The sequence below is a fragment of the Triticum dicoccoides genome, chromosome 4A, assembly GCF_002162155.2.
Source record: "Triticum dicoccoides isolate Atlit2015 ecotype Zavitan chromosome 4A, WEW_v2.0, whole genome shotgun sequence".
Lineage (NCBI taxonomy): Eukaryota > Viridiplantae > Streptophyta > Magnoliopsida > Poales > Poaceae > Triticum > Triticum dicoccoides.
The window spans coordinates 528568547-528586192 of record NC_041386.1 but is presented as its reverse complement, the minus strand read 5'-3'; the positions used below and the strand labels follow the sequence as shown (position 1 = coordinate 528586192).

General features: G+C 50.8%; 1 protein-coding gene and 1 pseudogene across 1 annotated transcript in view; one reads left to right on the top strand and one right to left on the bottom strand.

Moving 5' to 3' along the window:
* Positions 1-4067: 4067 nt before the first annotated feature.
* LOC119286542 lies at positions 4068-7034 on the top strand (annotated as a pseudogene).
* A 1343-nt stretch (positions 7035-8377) lies between these two features.
* LOC119283601 (disease resistance protein RGA5-like) overlaps positions 8378-17646 on the bottom strand; it is a 29339-nt gene continuing 20070 nt past the window's right edge. The window contains exons 9-13 of the mRNA XM_037563078.1: positions 15582-15701; positions 12992-13248; positions 12828-12891; positions 9603-9819; positions 8378-9457 (exon numbers count right to left, since the gene is read on the bottom strand). Of these exons, the coding sequence (XP_037418975.1) occupies positions 9045-9457; positions 9603-9819; positions 12828-12891; positions 12992-13248; positions 15582-15701 (1071 nt within the window). The 3' untranslated portion in view covers positions 8378-9044. The remainder of the gene's footprint in view (positions 9458-9602; positions 9820-12827; positions 12892-12991; positions 13249-15581; positions 15702-17646) is intronic.

Here is a 17646-nt window from a genome sequence, read left to right as displayed (position 1 = left end):
AAACCAATCGGTGAGATCGAGTTGATCCGGAAAATTGCCAAAGATTCCTGTCCGAGTTAAGTTAGGGTTTTTGATGTTTTGAATGGAATTTTTATTCCTTTTCTTGTACGGGAAGTCCAGCCACCTCATAAATAGATGAGAGGTGACGCCCGTCTGAACAACACACAAGCGATCAAATCATCTACCACTTTTTATCTTCTATCTTTTCTTCTTAACCCTAGTTCTTCTTCTTCCTCGTCCTTCGGTTCTTCTTGTTGCAGGGAGGCGAACCTCGAGGCCCTAGGGGCGATCAGGTCGACCTAGGGCAGCCCATAGCCATCGCGCGCCCTGACGGGGCCCCTCCCGGGCGTGTGAGGTTTCGAGTCTTCAAAAGCACCCGTCGGATTGCTTGCGTACCACGCTTCCGGACGAGTCTCCTTCGACGTGAGCTGCGGTGCATCACCCTCGGCGTTGGAGATACGCGGTGACGTGTTCGTGTGCGAACACAAGAATGTTGGATTCTTCATTCTGCATCAGATGAATTTCCTTTGTCATGCATCTGGCGATGGTGGATGTGGTGAATCGACCCCTGCCATGGACGAGCTGTAATTTCTTTCTTTCCGAGTTGTGTTGTACCACTAGTCCTTTACAATCTAGTCTTACGGTTCTCCTAACAAAAAATGCTATTTTTATCTTTGGGGCAATGGGGGACCAAATTAGGTCCCAGAATTTGATGATTGGCAGAGGCAATCTGAGTTGAAATGGTTCTTCTACTGATTCACTGCCAGGAAGATATTTGTGGGAGAAGGGACTCGCAATCTCGATCTAGCGCCGCCACTGGATCGCTCCTTCGCCGCCACCTCACCCTGACGCCTCTTCCTCCTTCACCACACCTTCATTCCCTCGCCGTCGCCTAAGGCGCTCTCCAGCCAAGTTCGAATGGCTCCGAGGAAGGCGATGGCGGGGCCCTTCTCCGGCTGCTCGGTGCTGGTATGGCGGTTGCGATTCATGGTTAGGGACGGCGGTCCCTTTGGTGAGTCTTCCCCGTCTGGTGGCGTGACGGGGCAGGTGGGCTGCCGGGGATCAGACTTGGTGTCCGGCGATTCACCGGCGGGTTGGTGTCGCGGTTTGATGCCCCGACGGCCAACAGCGCCAAGATGCTCCTTCCTGAACGTGCCGCAGCACAGTGTGACGGTGGAGAACCTATGCTCGTGCCCGCAGAGCGGCTGGTGATGTCGTGCAACCTCGGCGAGGTGAAGGGGGTGATCCTGGACACGACCAAGATCCAACTGCTCAACCGGGAGGAAGGCCTGTGCCTCATCAACATCGGCTGGCCCATCTTCAGCGGCAAGCCCATCACATTCACCTACGCCGCCAAGACGCCGCTCGACTTCACCCTCTATAACGCCTCGCCCGAATGCTAGCCGGCTAAGAAGACACGGACCAGGCCAATTTTATTTTTTATTTTTTGCGTCGGGGTTCTTCCTTTTATTGTCGTGTCGACGCTTTGTTTGATGAAATAATGAGAGGTGCACGTGTTGAAGGGAATGCCAAAAGAAATGACAAACTGTACATGTATTTGAAAAGGAAATGACAAACTATACTCTCTTTTTTGCGAAAGAAATGACAAACTATACAAATGAGAGGTGCTCGTTTTGAAGGGAATGCCAAAAGCCTAAAAAAATCTTTTTTGCGAAAGAGACCCCAGTTCTTATATTAATGGCAACCAGTGGTACAAAGCACCCCATAAAAAATGAAAATTACATTTGAATTCTTGGATCACCGACCCATCGGCAGTCCCGACGCAGTACACGTCGCCAAACTGCTACCACCGCTCCTCCGGAGACGGCATGACCTTTTAATCTGCCAAAAGCTCAAAATCTGAAGGAAAAAAAAACACTCAGCCAATGCCCACGGTTAACGCCCACGGTTGGCATGGCAACACCGAAATGCGCCTGTTCCTTCTGAGTTTGTGGTTGTGACCCTTGCAAATAAAAGGTCACCATTGGTGAATTTGATGAAGGAAGCGCTGAATATCTCAAAGCTTATAACTAATTGTAAGGCTCCTTAGTTAATGGCTCGGCCAATGTGCTGGCCCATATGATTGCTAAGTTTAGCTTCGATAATAGATTGAATGGTATCCTTGTAAACAATTTCTCCCCTGTGTGGTGAATTTTATAATGAACGATTGTATTGACTCTTTTACTTAATTAATATTAATATATGAGGTGATTTTAAAAAAAAATGTGTTTGTTCCTTCTGTGTATCATTTGTCATGCATGCTTCTACAAAGTTTTTTTATGAATGCACGCTAAAGAGTACTTTTTCAATGATTTGAAGACGCTAACCACATTTGCCATGTGATAAAAAAAAGTTACGTGACTTTCGTTTGTCATGATGATGATCGGCTGGTATTAAAGCATAGTTAAATTTTTGTGAATAAGATTGTATTTTGCATCAGTGAAAGCATAGGAGAATATATTAAAGATGCCATGGAGATATACTTTGGACGTGAAAATTTTGAAATAAAGAAATAAAGAATTTTTGTCCAATATATTAGTAGAGGCAGGAGCTGCGCGGGCGGCACCAAATTGCTACGAATATTTTCTTTAGGGAGATACAAGTAATAATTAGTTTTCGTGAAGATAATAAATTAACCATTCGCAAAAAAAAAGCCACTTGCTAAAATTAGTTAGCTATCTTAAAAACAATGAACAAAAGATATAAATTAAAGAAAGCTAGGCCGGAAACGAGATCCAGGGAGGCCGTATTAGCCCAAACTGGCCCATCGGCCATCACATGAAATCGACGTTTGATGTCTCAAAGAAAAGAGCAATGCTAGACCTACGTAATAGTTGTTACGTTCTTTACGTAAATAGCGACGTGGAATGTTATTAATGGGTCATTAGGCGCGAAAGGGCCCACCTCTGAAAATAGGGGGGCCGAGAAGATTTAGAAAGATAGGTTACGTAGATGTAGGATTATTGCAAAGAAAAGGGCAATGCTAGACCTACGTAATAGTTGTTATGTTCTTTACGTAAATAGCGACGTGGAGTGTTATTAGTGGGTCATTAAGTGCGAAGGGGCCCACCCCCTGAAAATAGGGGGGCCGAGAAGATTTAGAAAGGTAGGTTACGTAGATGTAGGATTATTGCAAAGAAAAAGCAATGCTAGACCTACGTAATAGTTGTTACGTTCTTTACATAAATAGCGACGTGAAGTGTTTTTTTTAACTGCGACATGGAGTGTTATTAGTGGGTCATTAGGCGCGAAGGGGCCCACCCCCTGAAAATAGGGGGGCCGAGAAGATTTAGAAAGGCAGGTTAGGCTAGTCATAGTGGGATAATTTAAGTAGTAACTTAACACACCCCAAGACAATTTTGCTTATGTGAGGCTGGTCATAGTGGGGAGTAACTTAGACTAGTGTCATATGCATGACACTAGTCTAAGTTACTACCTCCATAGTGCAAAGTATTTTAGTAGTAGTGTCATAGTTTGTTTCATTTATTGCCTTGTAGACTCATTTTACCTCGGGAAACGTTATACTCCCTCCGTTCCAAAATAGATGACCCAACTTTGTACTAACTTTAATACAAAGTTGGGTCATCTATTTTTGAACGGAGGGAGTATTACAGTAACATATTATGTTACTCCAAGCACCTCTCTCCTCATTAAATACTTGCCACATAAGCAAAATTGTTTTGGAATGTGTTAAGTTACACCCTCCTTCCATCTATAGAGGGCATAATACATTTCTCGAGGCTAAGTTTGACCAAATGTTAGAGCAATAATATATAACATGCAAGTTACACAAAGTACATCGTCAAATTCGTATGTGAAAGGAGTTTTCAATGATATAATTTTCACATTATGCATGTCATGTACTATTAATCTTGTCAATAGTCAAACGCGGTCTTAAAAAACGGATTAGGCTCTCTCTATATATATAGATGGAAGGAGGGAGTGCTACCTAAGGGTAACTACATATATATATATATATACGAGATCAATCAAGCAAAGAAAAGTCGCGCGGAACGATCTGCAAGTAAGTACGTGCTCTGTGCGCGGCTTTGATGGATCCCGCGATGATGGCCTGTCGGAGCAAGAAGCCGCGGCTATCCTTCTCTGGCCTGGCGGAGCTCGCCGCCGGCCTCATGAAGCGCCTCGCCGACGCAAACCCCGACTCCAACCTTGTCTTCTCGCCGCTCTCCATCTACGCCGCCGTCGCGCTCCTGGCGCCCGGCGCCAAGGGGGACACCCTGGACGAGGTCCTCCGCGTCCTGGGCGCGCGCTCCCGCGACGAGCTCGAGGAATCCATCTCGCGCATGGCGGACGACGCGCTCCAGGACCTGTCAGGATCCGGCGGACCGAGCGTCGGGTTCGCGTGCGGCGTGTGGAACGACAAAAGGCGGCCGCTGAAGCCGGCCTACCGCGAGGCCGTCGTCGGCACCTACAGGGCAGAGGCGCACACCTTGGACTTCCGGGAGAACGCAGAGGAAGCGGCGCAGCACGGTAGCGAAGGTCACGAGGAACCTCATCACGGAGGTCGTCCGTCCTGAAGACGTTAGCATGGCGCCCAACACCACTCTCGCCAACGCCATATACTTCAAAGGCAAGTGGAACCTGCCGACTGCCGTTCCACGAGAGGCACACCAGGGAGCCGTTCTACCGGCTTGACGGAACTGCCGTCGACTCGCCCTTCATGTGCAACCCTGCCCGCCACTACATCGCCGTGCACGATGTGTTCAAGGTCCTCAAGCTGCAGTACAAGATGCCACAACGAGGATATCAATCGTACCAGTCGACGGAAGGCTTCAAGCAACCCACGCAGTACTCTATGTGCATCTTCCTGCCGGACGCGTACGACGGCCTGCGGGGTCTCGTCGACGAGATAACCTCCCGTCCGGCCTTCGTGCACGATCACCTGCCGGCCTTCCCCGTCAAGGTCGGCGACTTCGGGGTTCCCAAGTTCAAGCTTGATTTCTCAAGCAAAATCGTCGGAACCCTCAAACAGTTGGGGCTCGTTCTACCGTTCGGCATGGGTTCTGACCTGTCTGACATGGTGGAGGCCCACGGCACAGGCTACCCATTGGTCGTTCAAGAGGTCATCCATAAGGCTGTCATCGAGGTCAACGAGGAAGGGACGGAAGCTGCGGCTGTCACCATGATGCTCGCGGCTCCTGGATGTGCCATGATGATGCCGGAGCCCATGGTGGATTTCGTCGCCGACCATCCTTTCGCGTATTTCACAGTCGAGGAGGCGTCCAGCGTCATCATGTTTGCAGGGCATGTTGTCGACCCTACCAATGGCAAAGGCCCGGTGCGGATTGTGCAACAGAAACAGGGGGGTGCACTTAGCCAGCAGCGGCTACCTGTGGGAGGATACGACGAGTTGCCGGTGACCAGAAACCCGCCGGTGCAGTTCGATGCAGTAGGGCAGACGAAGAATCCTCGCTCCAGCGGCCTGGCAGCGCTCGCCGCGAGGCTTGCGAGGCGCCTGGCCGAGGACAGCACGGACGACAATCTAGTCTTCTCGCCGCTGTCCATCTACACCGCTTTGGCGCTCCTGGCTGCCGGCGCCCGGAAGGCCACACTGGACGAGATCCTCCGCGTCCTCGGCGCGCGGTCACGTGGCGACCTCGAGAAGTTCGTGTCGCGCATGGCGGTGGACGCGCTCCAGGATAGGTCCGCCTTGGGCGGCCCCTGCGTGGCGTTTGCATGTGGCGTGTGGAGCGACCTAATGCGGCCGCTGAAGCCGGCCTTCCGCGAGGCCGTGGTGGGCACGTACAAGGCCGAGGCGAGCACCGTCGACTTCCGCGGCGCGCCGGAGGAAGCGTGTGTCCAGATCAACGCATGGGTGGCTCAAGTGACGAGGAACCTCATCGACTCTGTCCTCCCGGCAGTGTCGATAAAACCAGCAACAGCTCTGGTGCTCGGCAACGCCATGTACTTCAAGGGCAAGTGGGAGGACCAGCCGTTCGACCGGAGGCACACCGTGGACAAGCCCTTCCACCGGCTCGACGGCAGCCAGGTCGACGTGCCCTTCATGCAGAGCCGGGAGTCGCAGTTAGTCGCCGTGCATGACGGGTTCAAGGTACTGAAACTCCGGTACAAGATGGCGTCCCCAGTTCACGAGCAGCAGGCGCATCCTCCTCCTTTGGGCCGTGTTGAATCTGCTTATCCCTACAGCCACAACCGTGTTGGTCAGCCCGGTGACTATGGCGGCCATGCATCTCCGTACGCCCATCCTCGTGCTTACAACCATGGGGGTCCGTCTCCAAATTATCCGCCCCTCGAGACTGCCATGCTTCCGCGAGCATATTTGCCCCTCCATCACCGTGGCGTATTTGCCCCTCCAAATGCCATTCCTCCCCTTCCTCCATTCGGCGGCCCCTTCTCTCCGTATGCCTATCCTAGGCCATATCCTTATGGTGCACTTGGCAGCAATCCGTTTGGCTACCCTCCGATCCCCTATGCCACGCACCATGATCCATGGGCAGGCAACCCCCAACCATTCCAGCGTGCTGCTCCGTGGACGCACTCCAGCTCCGATCGTAACAAGCATACGCAGTTCTCGATGTGCATCTTCCTCCCGGACGCCCACGACGGTCTGTTGGGGCTGCTGGACACGATAGCGTCCCGGCCTGGGTTCTTGCACGACCACTTGCCGGAGCAGCGGATCGACCTTGGCGAGTTCCGGGTGCCAAAGTTCAAGTTGTCCTTCCACAGCAGCGTCGTCACTGTCCTCAAGAAGCTGGGGCTCGAGCTGCCGTTCTGCCAGGAGGGCGACCTATCTGACATGGTGGAGGACGACGGCTCTGGCTTGCCGATAGTAGCGGAGGACGTCATCCACAAGGCCGTCCTCGAGGTAAACGAGGAAGGTACTGAAGCCGCCGTCGTCACTATGGTCATTGCGCCTTCTGGATGCGCAGCTGGGGGCTCGTGGCCACCACCTCCACAGGTGGATTTCATCGCCGACCATCCGTTTGCCTACTACATAGTGGAGGAGGTGACCGGCGCAGTTGTCGCACGTCCTCGACCCCTCCAAGAAGTAATCAATGTTTTCCTAGCTGTTGAGGTCGACGAACACATTTCTGTTTTCTTAAATAATTTTGATTTCAGAACTGCTCTGTATATGAGCGCTACTTGTACCATGATGAATTTATATGGATGGCTATTTTTTCACCTCATGAAAATCTGCTTTGTGCTTCAGTTTGATTACAGTTAAGAGATGTCTTGTATTATAACAAATAAAAATGAGGATCACCTAAACCATAACTTCACATTGTAAAAGAGCTTTTTCCAAGATAATCCTAAGGAAGGACAGCAGCGCTACACATGCCTCTACTCTTGTTAGGCCAACTCCACCGCATGACCCCATTCTGTCCGGATGCGTCCGTTTAGGGTAAACAGACATATCAGACGGCCCAGCGCGTGGGCGCAAACGGACTTTTGTTCGTTTTCTGTCCGCTTTGGACCCATTCCCAGCCCAAACTTGGTCTGGTTTTGGGATTAAAGCGGACAGAATGCGGACGTTTTCCTCGCCCGTGCGTCCAGCTGTGTCCACGCATGCAGATGATAGCCCCATCTGTCATCGAAACAAAAAGGGACCCACCACCCACCCACCCATCTCTCTCTCCTCCTTTTCACCCACCGTCCCACCAACCAAGCAAGGCCGGCGCGCATACGCAAGGCGCGGCGGGGAGCGGCAAGTGCGGCGGGGCGGGTGGCGGGGAGCGGCGAGTACGACAGGGCGGGCAGGCCGCGGAGAGCTCGGCTGCGGCAGCAGCAGCACGGAGCAAGGGGCGCGGTGCGGCTGCGAGCGCGGCGAGGCAAGGTCGCGGGGGCGGGCGAGGCGCGGCGCGGCCCTGCTGCGAGCGCGGTAAACGGGCATGGCGAGGTCGCTGGGGCGGGCACGCGCGTTGTGCGACAGAGCAGGCGGTCGTGGCGACGAGAGCATGCGGTGCGCGCCTGCGGGCTAGCTAGCTAGCTTCAGGCATGCGAGCGTGCGTGCATGCCAGCGGGCTTGCTAGCTAGCGAGCCGGTGCGCGTATCGCGTGCGGGCTAAACTAGCGAGCCGCTGCGCGTGCTGGCTAGCTAGCCAGCGGCTTGGGAGGGCGACGCCGGCTGTCTTTTATGTGTTTGAAGAAATGACCGAGCCGGACAATGTTTGGGATGGGTATGCTGCGCTGGGCGCCCGGCTGACGGAAATCCAAATCCGGGCGGACACGACCCATTGGCACCCCCAAACGGACAAAATCCGGACAAAGTGGACGTCCGTTTGGGGTTGTGCGGTGGAGTTGGCCTTAGATGACGCTGATAGAGGGCATTCAAAACCCAAGAAAAAACTCAAATTACGAATAACATCCAAAGAATAGGTGTAATATTTCAGTTGCAGTATGATAATAGTGATGTCAGCAATACCTTTAGTGGCAAAAAAGAGAGTAAACCTCTTCAATTTTTAAGATAGTCGAGACATCCCATCGAGATATGACAGGCAATCCAGCAATGGTTGAGAAATCTGATCAAGCATATGTCAGGAATGACTGAAGCATCTACTGTAGCACCCAGCAGGCAGGCAAGCAAAGCTACATATGAAAACACTGGTAGCATGCATCATCAGTAATTCTGAAACAAAATTGTAGAGCAGAATCGCTCCTTCCGTCAACCAATCCTTGGGGGAATAGTGGCTTGCTGGAGAGAATCTCTCCCTTTTAGACCAAAAAAAGGCCTTGATAGAAAGATGCAAGTAAAGTTTTCACTGCTGGGGCGCAGCTGGAGCTTCTGATCTCATGGCTCTTAGGTCTTGGCCTGTGTCTTGTTTTCGCTGTTGCTGTTTCTATAGTAGTCCTCTTGGTAATTGTTTTTCTTTCCTTTGCCGACTAGGCTGGTCCGTATTCCCTCTCCTTAATATGAAATGCAATATTTCAGCAGTCCAGCATAATCACAAACTATCAATGTCCGATGTACGTGTGCACTCATGCTCGATCATTAGGAACCATCGCTGTCGGCCCTGCCGCCAGAACTTGTGGCGGTGCTGGGGCTCTTCTTGGTGTGTATGCCAATCATGGCCGTGATGATCGCTTTGATGGTGCTCCTTCTCTTGGGGATCCAATTCCCATCGGGCTTCTCCCTCTGGCTGCAGGCCCTGTTGGCTGTCTGTCGGGCTTCTTTGCCGCAGTGAGCCTGGCGGTCCTCCTAGCTGCCAACTCTGCGGCGGTCATCTTTGCAGCTGTGTCCATCTCCTTGCCCGACTTCTTCTTCATGAAGACCATCTTCTTTAGGCGCTCCTTGACACCCACGGCTGTGTCTTCCTCGGGCTCTGCACTGGCAGCCTCCTCCGACACTTTAGCTTCCTTTGCCTCCTTTGTGTTCTTGTCCTTGTTTTTCTTCTTCTTGGCATTCTTACTCCCTGAAGGGGCAGGCGCGTCTTCCTTTCTCTCTCCATCACCGGTTTGATTCGCACCTTTCTTCTCAGCTGCAACAATGATTATCATGCAAGAACAAAGTTTATAAAAGCGATGAAACCACATACAGGTAATCAGCTTTACTAGCCCTTCATAGGGTTACAAAAGAGAAATATGAATGAAAAGGAAAAAAAAAACTAAAAATGGAGCATTTACCATCTTGTTCAGCATCAGCCTCATTTTCAGAAATCCCCAACTCAGCTAACACATAATCAATTTCAGCCAGTTCCTTCTTTTTCAACTCCTTTTTAGACAGCTGCCTTTCTGTCTCTTTAGGTGCCGCTGCAGCGACATCAGGATCCGCAGCTTCCACTTCATGTTCAGATTCATCCTCAGCCTCATCATCATGCTCCTCATCCTCACTCTCAATTTCCTGCAGTGTGTAGAAGCAAATGCATCTAAGAATACTATCACCAAGGTATATAGATACAACGACTATTGCCACGTTCAACATCAGCAAAGCTCTAGCCAGCAAAGTTCAAACAAGATAAATTCTGGTAGAAATCTAGTAACTGGAGGCAGTTCCTTAAAGCTAACCCTCAAACTACAATACACCACCAAAATGTTTTTCCCACTGTAAGAAAATAGTACATACAGAGGACTCATTTTAACAAACTCGGAACTGGCCTTAGCGATGATACTCCCAAAACTCTATGAAATACAATTAAATTATTGCTATTTTCACCAACGAGAATAAGTGTAATAAGTTATTGTGAAGCTATACGTGCTTGACTGCCTTGCTCCATTCTAACAGATGTGAAAGATTGCAGGGTTCTCGCATAGGTGGAGAACGCTCGGAATGGCAAACTCCTCTGCCAGGGTCAGCTGCATGGCTGCCGTCGAGGTCAAGATTGCTGCTGACTTGCTACACCCCAGCAGTTGACACCAATAAGACCTGGAAGGGGACAACCCATCCAGACGAGGTGACATGGCAGAGCTAGGAAGAAAAAACTGGGCGGGCCTTCCTAGAGGAGAACACAAACAGGACAGACCCAGTGCATAGAAGCTCCCACACAAGGTGGGGTCTGGGGAGGGATTATAGGAACCTAGTCTTACCCCTGCAAAGTGCAATGCAGAGAGGCTGGTTCGAACCCAGGACCTCTTAGCACAAGTGTGGAGGACTTCACCACTGCGCCAGGCCTGCCCTCTAGGAGAACACAAACACACACACAAAAAAAATCTGAACCATACTAATTCAGCAGGCATTAGTTGGTTATATTGCCTGTGCAATGCTGGTTGCTAGCGTAATAATTCGTGATATTTAGCAGATGACACAGTCCTCCAGCTGCATGTCGAAGTGGGCTTGTTCGGGGCTGGCTAGCTAGCTACTAGCCTACCTGACAGACCAGTGCTTTTCGATAAAGGGTGTATTTTATTGACTCAGTGTAGCATCAAGCGATACAATCATCATGAGTACACACCCGGTCTCTGCATAACTAGGATGCACACAGCCAACACAACACACAAACGATCACGCCGACAAAGAGCAAACTCATACAAGACCAAAGCGATGCCTAGGCGGAGGAAGAAGAAAAAAAACCGAAGCAACGAAAAGAGCAATTGACAAAATACAACCATTTTTTATAAAGTGTCCTGCTTCAGACGCTTAAGCGATAAGGCGCCCTGGCAGCGCCTTAGAAATATGCCTGCTTTAGGCGCTTAGGCGTCGCTTAAGTGTCAGAGCGGGTGGTGCTCACTTTAGGTCGCTTTACCGCCTTTTAAACCATGAATACAACAGTGCCATCGGCGCCAACCATCTCTGGAAATCCAGACCAGAGCTGGAAGTGAAGGAAATTCAGTGTTGCATGCGAGGACACGAGCGACCCAGTGCTGTATGTCTGCAATGCAGTGTGGAGGTGAGCAAACGGCTGAGCGGGCGACGGCCTGTTTTTGCCCTCGCGTAGCTCCGCCGGTGGAGGTGAGCAAACGGCTGATTACCGGTACCCCCAACGCCCTCATCATGTCCCTCTACATACATTTGAAGAGGATCACATGGTAGCTCAGTTAAAAAAAAATCATGGTATGATGGGGCGCGTGGTGCCAGCAGCCTTGGTCAGAGAGCTGGAAGCCGGTCGTGTGGCCAAACGTGATGACAACACGAAGAACTCGCCATACTTAATGCTGCCCCTTCCGCTGAGCACACCCCTCTGGGGCTACCTCCTTCCCCTTTTTGAGCCACCTCGCTGCCGCCTTTGCTGTAGATGAGGGAAAGCTACAGCTTTTCCTTAGCTCATGTCACTGCCGTGCCTCTCGTCCTACTCTGTCACCTCATCTCTTCTACCTCTATCTTGTCCCTCCTTTAACCACCGTACCCTAGTGCTCCGGCCGCTCCCTCAGCCACGCTTGCTCGATCTCGTACCAAATGGCGTTGTGCCTTTTAACTTTTTTGCTTCGCTGGGACGGAATGGGATCGGAGGAGACTGGCAGACCAAGGTTAGGATGGGGAAAGAGGGCAGGCGGCATTGTCGCTCGAGGATTCGAGCGGAGCAATGCGGAGGCGTTGAGGCAAGCGATTGATCTACCAAGCAGACGAGTGGAAGAGGCCCTCAGATGAGGTGTCCTTATGGTGGGGGTACCTGATGATGTGTCAGACAGAATTGTTACAAAATAGTTTGTGGGGCCCAACTAACAATGGATTTGGGATGAGAGATCGCACTTGGATAAATATTCTGCTGCAGAAACCAGAATATCGTTAAGTGGTGTTACCCCAACGCCAGACTACTGAAACAAATAAGTAGAGGGCTTGCAATCTGCAGATTCAGAACTTTCTACCATGCTGCAGAGCCATATAATGTCAGCTATGTAGTAGATTCAAGGCCTCTTATATGCCTATTTTTTGCAAACAATATATGTCCACGGGTTTTAGCCTTTAGGTGGCGTTCGACATGCTAAAAAGCAACAGAGTGAGTTATTGTTAGGTATTTTGAAAACAATATGGGGTTCTTTGGTTCAGGACTTACTCAAGTTCTCTCTGTCTGGACTGTGGAGAGTTCACACCCAATCTTCAGACACTTAGAAATTCCGGAGATAATATTTAGAAGTGAAACCATAAGTTCAGTTGTAAATATTCTTTGAATATGGGTTATTGGTAGCACAATAACCGAGGATTTGCAAAAAATTATAGATATCTTCTGTTGTACCGCTTTCTCTATGCATTGAACAACTATATTTTGTGGTCTGGGACTCTGGGTGTTATTGGTCCGTACATTTTGTTGATGACTCGAGCGGATTTCTATGAAATTTGACGTCTACCGAAATCCTACTGAAATGTTACAATGGAACCATCCTAGAATGCAGAGTGTAGATCCCAATGCTGGCATGCTTAAGAACCGGGATTGGAGGCAACACCTGAATTTCTAGGGGGAAATAAGGTGTGGCTACCTGGACTGGTTGCAGAGTTAATTGTGAAACTAATGATTCGGAAGACCTGGCATCATTTCCTCCACTGGCAATAAAAGACGAAGGTATATTAGGATCAGCAAAAGAAAATTGAATAATTGAACCACTCTACTTGACTTAACAATGAATGAAACCAAGCTGCTCACCCAGTTGCAGTTTTCCCTGTTAAGGATGGGTCACAGCTTGCTCGAACGACTTCCTCACAGCCTGTAATAATGACTTCTTTAACATGCTTGCTGTAATGACTTGAATTCCTGATAAACGGATGGTTCAACAACTCGCTTGTGCTTGGCCTCACTGCTGGATTCCTCTTGAAACAGCATTCCAGAAAATCCTTTGCCTCGTGTGATAAATTGTCAGGAAGCGGTGGGTTCTTATGCAAAATCGTAAATACTGCAGCAGCCTGTAGTAGAAAAAAGGTTTCTTAGAAGTAGCTTTTGTGTGTTGGTACAACTTTATGGTGTTGATACCCAGACTACAAGTTTCTAATGATCAATAACTCGTGACAACGCTTTTGGTTACCTTCCACACCTATTTATGTGTATATGGACATAGGAGCATATTAGACTTCCCCTGACAATTCATTAATAAAATTAACACTACTATAGCTTATTATTAGGCCCTCTAGCACTATATTTATATTCCATCTGACAAGAGATTATGCGAAAGAAAACTCTGACAAGAGATTATGAGAACAAAAACTTCATGTTTAGAATATTCAGTCTAGTGTAGAAAATTACACATTTCTTTTAAAATCAGAGACATTTATCCGCACGATGATAATCTTACAGCATATATAGCGTAAACTTCCTAGTAAAATATTGTGTTTTAGTGCGACATGGATTTTTGGCAAAACAATAAATAGCAAAAGAGTAAAAAAAACAAAAATTTTGGGTTGACAAACACTGTCGAGTGTTTCACCTGCGTGCAAAGTTTCATGAATAAAAAATATTTGTAATGCTCTGGGAAAAAATCAATGCTCCAAAAAGGCTGTTTTTAAAAGCATTTACCGAAAAAGGCTCACGCCCCACTTTATGTATAAAGGAACGATCACCATACAAACCAACACATACAACTCACCCCCACAACACACACACTCAAGACAAAATACAAGGGTGTATAAGAACAGCCAGATCACCCCATCCACTCCAAGCAACTACATGTAGGCAGAGAGAGCACCACTTGGAGTCTCCGGAGACCTCAACCGTGAGCGAGTCACCGTGAAGAGAGAAAGCTGTGCACGACAAGCTAAAAACTCCAAGGTGGTGCCTTCAAGAAGGGCACGACACAGGAGTATCGCCACCGCCCGATCCTGCGATCAAGGTTTCCCTCGGAGCAATCGGAGCATGTAGCGGAGCCGCGATGACGCCTTCAAGGAGGCGACACCCATAGGCGACGTTGCTGTCGGCTTGGCAGAGCCAAAGCAGGTTTTCACCCCGAGAGGTCCTCAAAGCCACCGAGGCGAGGCACAGCAAGCCAGGTCCACCGCACCCACCCCTCCGGTTGTCGCACCCTGACCACCACACCGCCCGCACATGGCAGCCAGCTCACACCCGAGCCGTGAGCTCTGCCCATGAGCCCATGCCTCCCACCTCTAAGACCGCTGCCCCGACACCCATGGCCCCAACACCATCCCCAACTGAAGCTTGCAGCCATGACTGGCAAAGAGACGGGCGGGAAGGCACCTCCTTCCCTGCCCCTGGACGGCCCCCAGGTCCGAGGCCCACCCCCGGGGCCGGCCGCCTTGGCCGCCACCGCCCCGTCCTGCCAGGCCGTGCAAGGACGAGCTCCCCGGTGCGCCACTTGACAGGAGGCAAGGATGGTTCCATGGCCCTCCCGGCCTCAGATCCGTCCCTCAACGGTGGCCATCGTTGGGAAAGGTCCAGCCCTATGCCGCGACATGTGCAAGCTCAGCAGGGGCTGGATTGGAGCCGCACTCGGACCGAAGCCGTGGCTGGACAAGACCTCACCAGCGGCCGCCATCCACCACCAGCATCCACACAGCCGGACAGCGAGGTGCAACGGCAACCCGAGCCACCGCTCGCCGAGCTCCCGCACACACCGAGCCACCCAGGCTGTCGTTGAGCCCGCGCCACTCGCGGCGCAGCCATCGCCAGATCTGGGCACGCCCAAACGCAGCCGCCAGCACCACCGCAGCCACCTCCGCCGCCGCAGAGCCACCCGCACGAGCACCTGGCCAGGTCGTCACTGCCCCGTGCCCGGATGCCACGCCGTCACGCCCCCTGCTCGCGCCGCGCCTCCGCCGGCCACGCCGTCCCGTGCCACACGCGACCACACGAAGAGGGGAAGACGCCCCCCACCGCCGGAGCCTGCCGTGCTTCGCCTGGCCGAGCTCGCAGGCGACGGCGGGGGAGGGGAGAAGGGGAGGAGGGGGTTGGAGCATGGAATTTGTTCTTTTTTCCCAGACCACCACGGATGTCATTCCATCATCAAAATTTGCACGTAGGTAGAAAACTAAGCATGTTTGTTGCCAAAAAAAATAGAATTTTTTAATTTGTTGACTATATTTGGGGATTTTACTGTTCATGGCAGGAGCATCTGAGCTCAGGATTAGAATGACAGTGCTGATGCTGATGGTCCTCATGTCTACCCAAACAAATGATCCGGTTAGCATAAGCACTTCATTTTATATTATTTTCTCCATGCTACGCATACTAGAGTCACGAAGTGCATGCTGATAAGCTTACTGTAAATCAAAAGGCTCCAAGTTATTACCCCTTCAAGATGGCTCCAAGGAGGTTTTCCATTGAACATCTCAATAATGGTGCAACCAAGACTCCAGATATCAACAGCAAGATCATAGCCTACGTCTTTAACAAGTGAAGCCTGAACCATCTGCAAAAAAAGAAACAAACTGAACTTCAATAAGCATAAAGGGGCAACCAAGAGAATTTATAGACCCAAGCATGCGACTCAAACATGAATAATAAAACATGAAATTGCTGGATCATATAATAACTTGTTTGTACCATGAAAAATTGAGATCCATTAAGAGCATCTCCAATCGTTGCCCCCCCCCCCCCAGGGGGCTTAAAATATCACCGCCTAGGGGCGAACCGGCGTGGGGGCGATCGGGTTCCCAGCCGCCGCCCCCAGGCGCCGATTTCGGCCCACTTTTGGCGCAAATTTGCCCACTTTTCAGCCCATTTTCGGCACAAAATTGGCCAATGTCGGCCCATATTCGCCGAACTTCGGCGCAAATTCAACCGAAGCTATTTTTTATCACATAGTTCATCACAGAAAATCAATAGAAATCAAATAGTTCAATGCAAATTATATAGTTCAACAAATAAAAACTCATATTTAATCACACGTCGAGCTAGGCGTTGCCCTTGAGCCTCCATAGGTGCTCCACCAGATCCCGCTGCAGTTGTTGATGCACCAGTGGGTCACGGATCTCCTGACGCATATTGAGGAAGGCCGTCCAGGTTGCCGGTAGGTGGTGATCAACTTGGGCAAGAGGACCCTGCCTGTAATATGGTTCAGTGTCAAACACTGGCTCTTCCTGCTCGCTCTCAATGATCATGTTGTGCAAGATGACACAGCAAGTCATGATCTCCCACATTTGATCTTTCGACCAGGTCTGAGCGGGGTACCGACAACAACAAATCGAGATTGGAGCACACCAAATGCTCACTCGACATCCTTCCTGCAAGCCTCCTGAACCTTCGCAAAGTGGGAGTTCTTGCCTCCTGGTACAGGGTTTGAGATAGTCTTCACAAATGTGGACCATCTTGGATAGATGCCATCTGCTAGGTAGTATCCCTTGTTGTAGTGCCGCCCACTGACCTCGAAGTTCACCGGAGGAGAATGACCTTCAACAAGCTTGGCAAAGACAGGGGAGCACTGCAGTACATTGATGTCATTGTGAGTTCCTAGCATACCAAAGGAGTGCCAAATCCAGAGGTCGTGTGTGGCCACTGCCTCAAATACCACACTGCAACCACCTTTGGCGCCTTTGTACATCCCCTGCCAAGCAAATGGACAGTTTTTTTCCATTTCCAATGCATGCAGTCGATGCTTTCAAGCATCCCAGGAAATCCTCTTGCTGCATTCTGTGCTAGGATCCGAGCAGTGTCTTCAACATTGGGTGATCGCAAGTATTGCGGTCCAAACACTGCCACCACTGCCCTGCAGAACTTGTAGAAACACTCAATGGTCGTGGACTCGGCCATGCGCTCATAGTCTTCGAGTGAATCACCGGTAGCTCCGTATGCAAGCATCCTCATAGTTGTCGTGCACTTCTGGAGTGAGGTGAATCCAAGTGTGCCGGTGCAATCCTTCTTGCACTTGAAGTAGCTGTCGAACTCCCGGATGGAATTCACAATCCTGAGGAAGAGCTTTCGGCTCATCCGATAACGGCGCTGAAATACTTTGTCGCCATGCAGTGGAGCGTCGGCGAAGTAGTCGAAGTAGAGCAAGCAATAGCCATCCAGTTGATGCCTCTGCTTCGCCTTTAGCCGGCCAGGCGCCGAGCCACCTCGCCGCGGCTTTCCATTGCTCGCTAGCAAGCTGGCCAGGGCGGCGATGACCATGAGATGCTCTTCGTCCTGGCGTCGGCGTCGGCATCGGCTTCCTCCTCTAGCAGCGCCGCGAGCGCCTCCTCATCGTCTGAGTCCATCGCTGAGCAGACAAATCGCCGAACACTTGGCGGGCATGGTAGGCGCGTGGCCGAAACGCCGGGAAGCTCGCCCAGGAACAGGGTGAAGGATGCCGCGGCGGAACCCTCTCTCTTTTCCGGCGGGGGAATGGCCTATCTAGCGGCGGTGGGGGGGTGGTC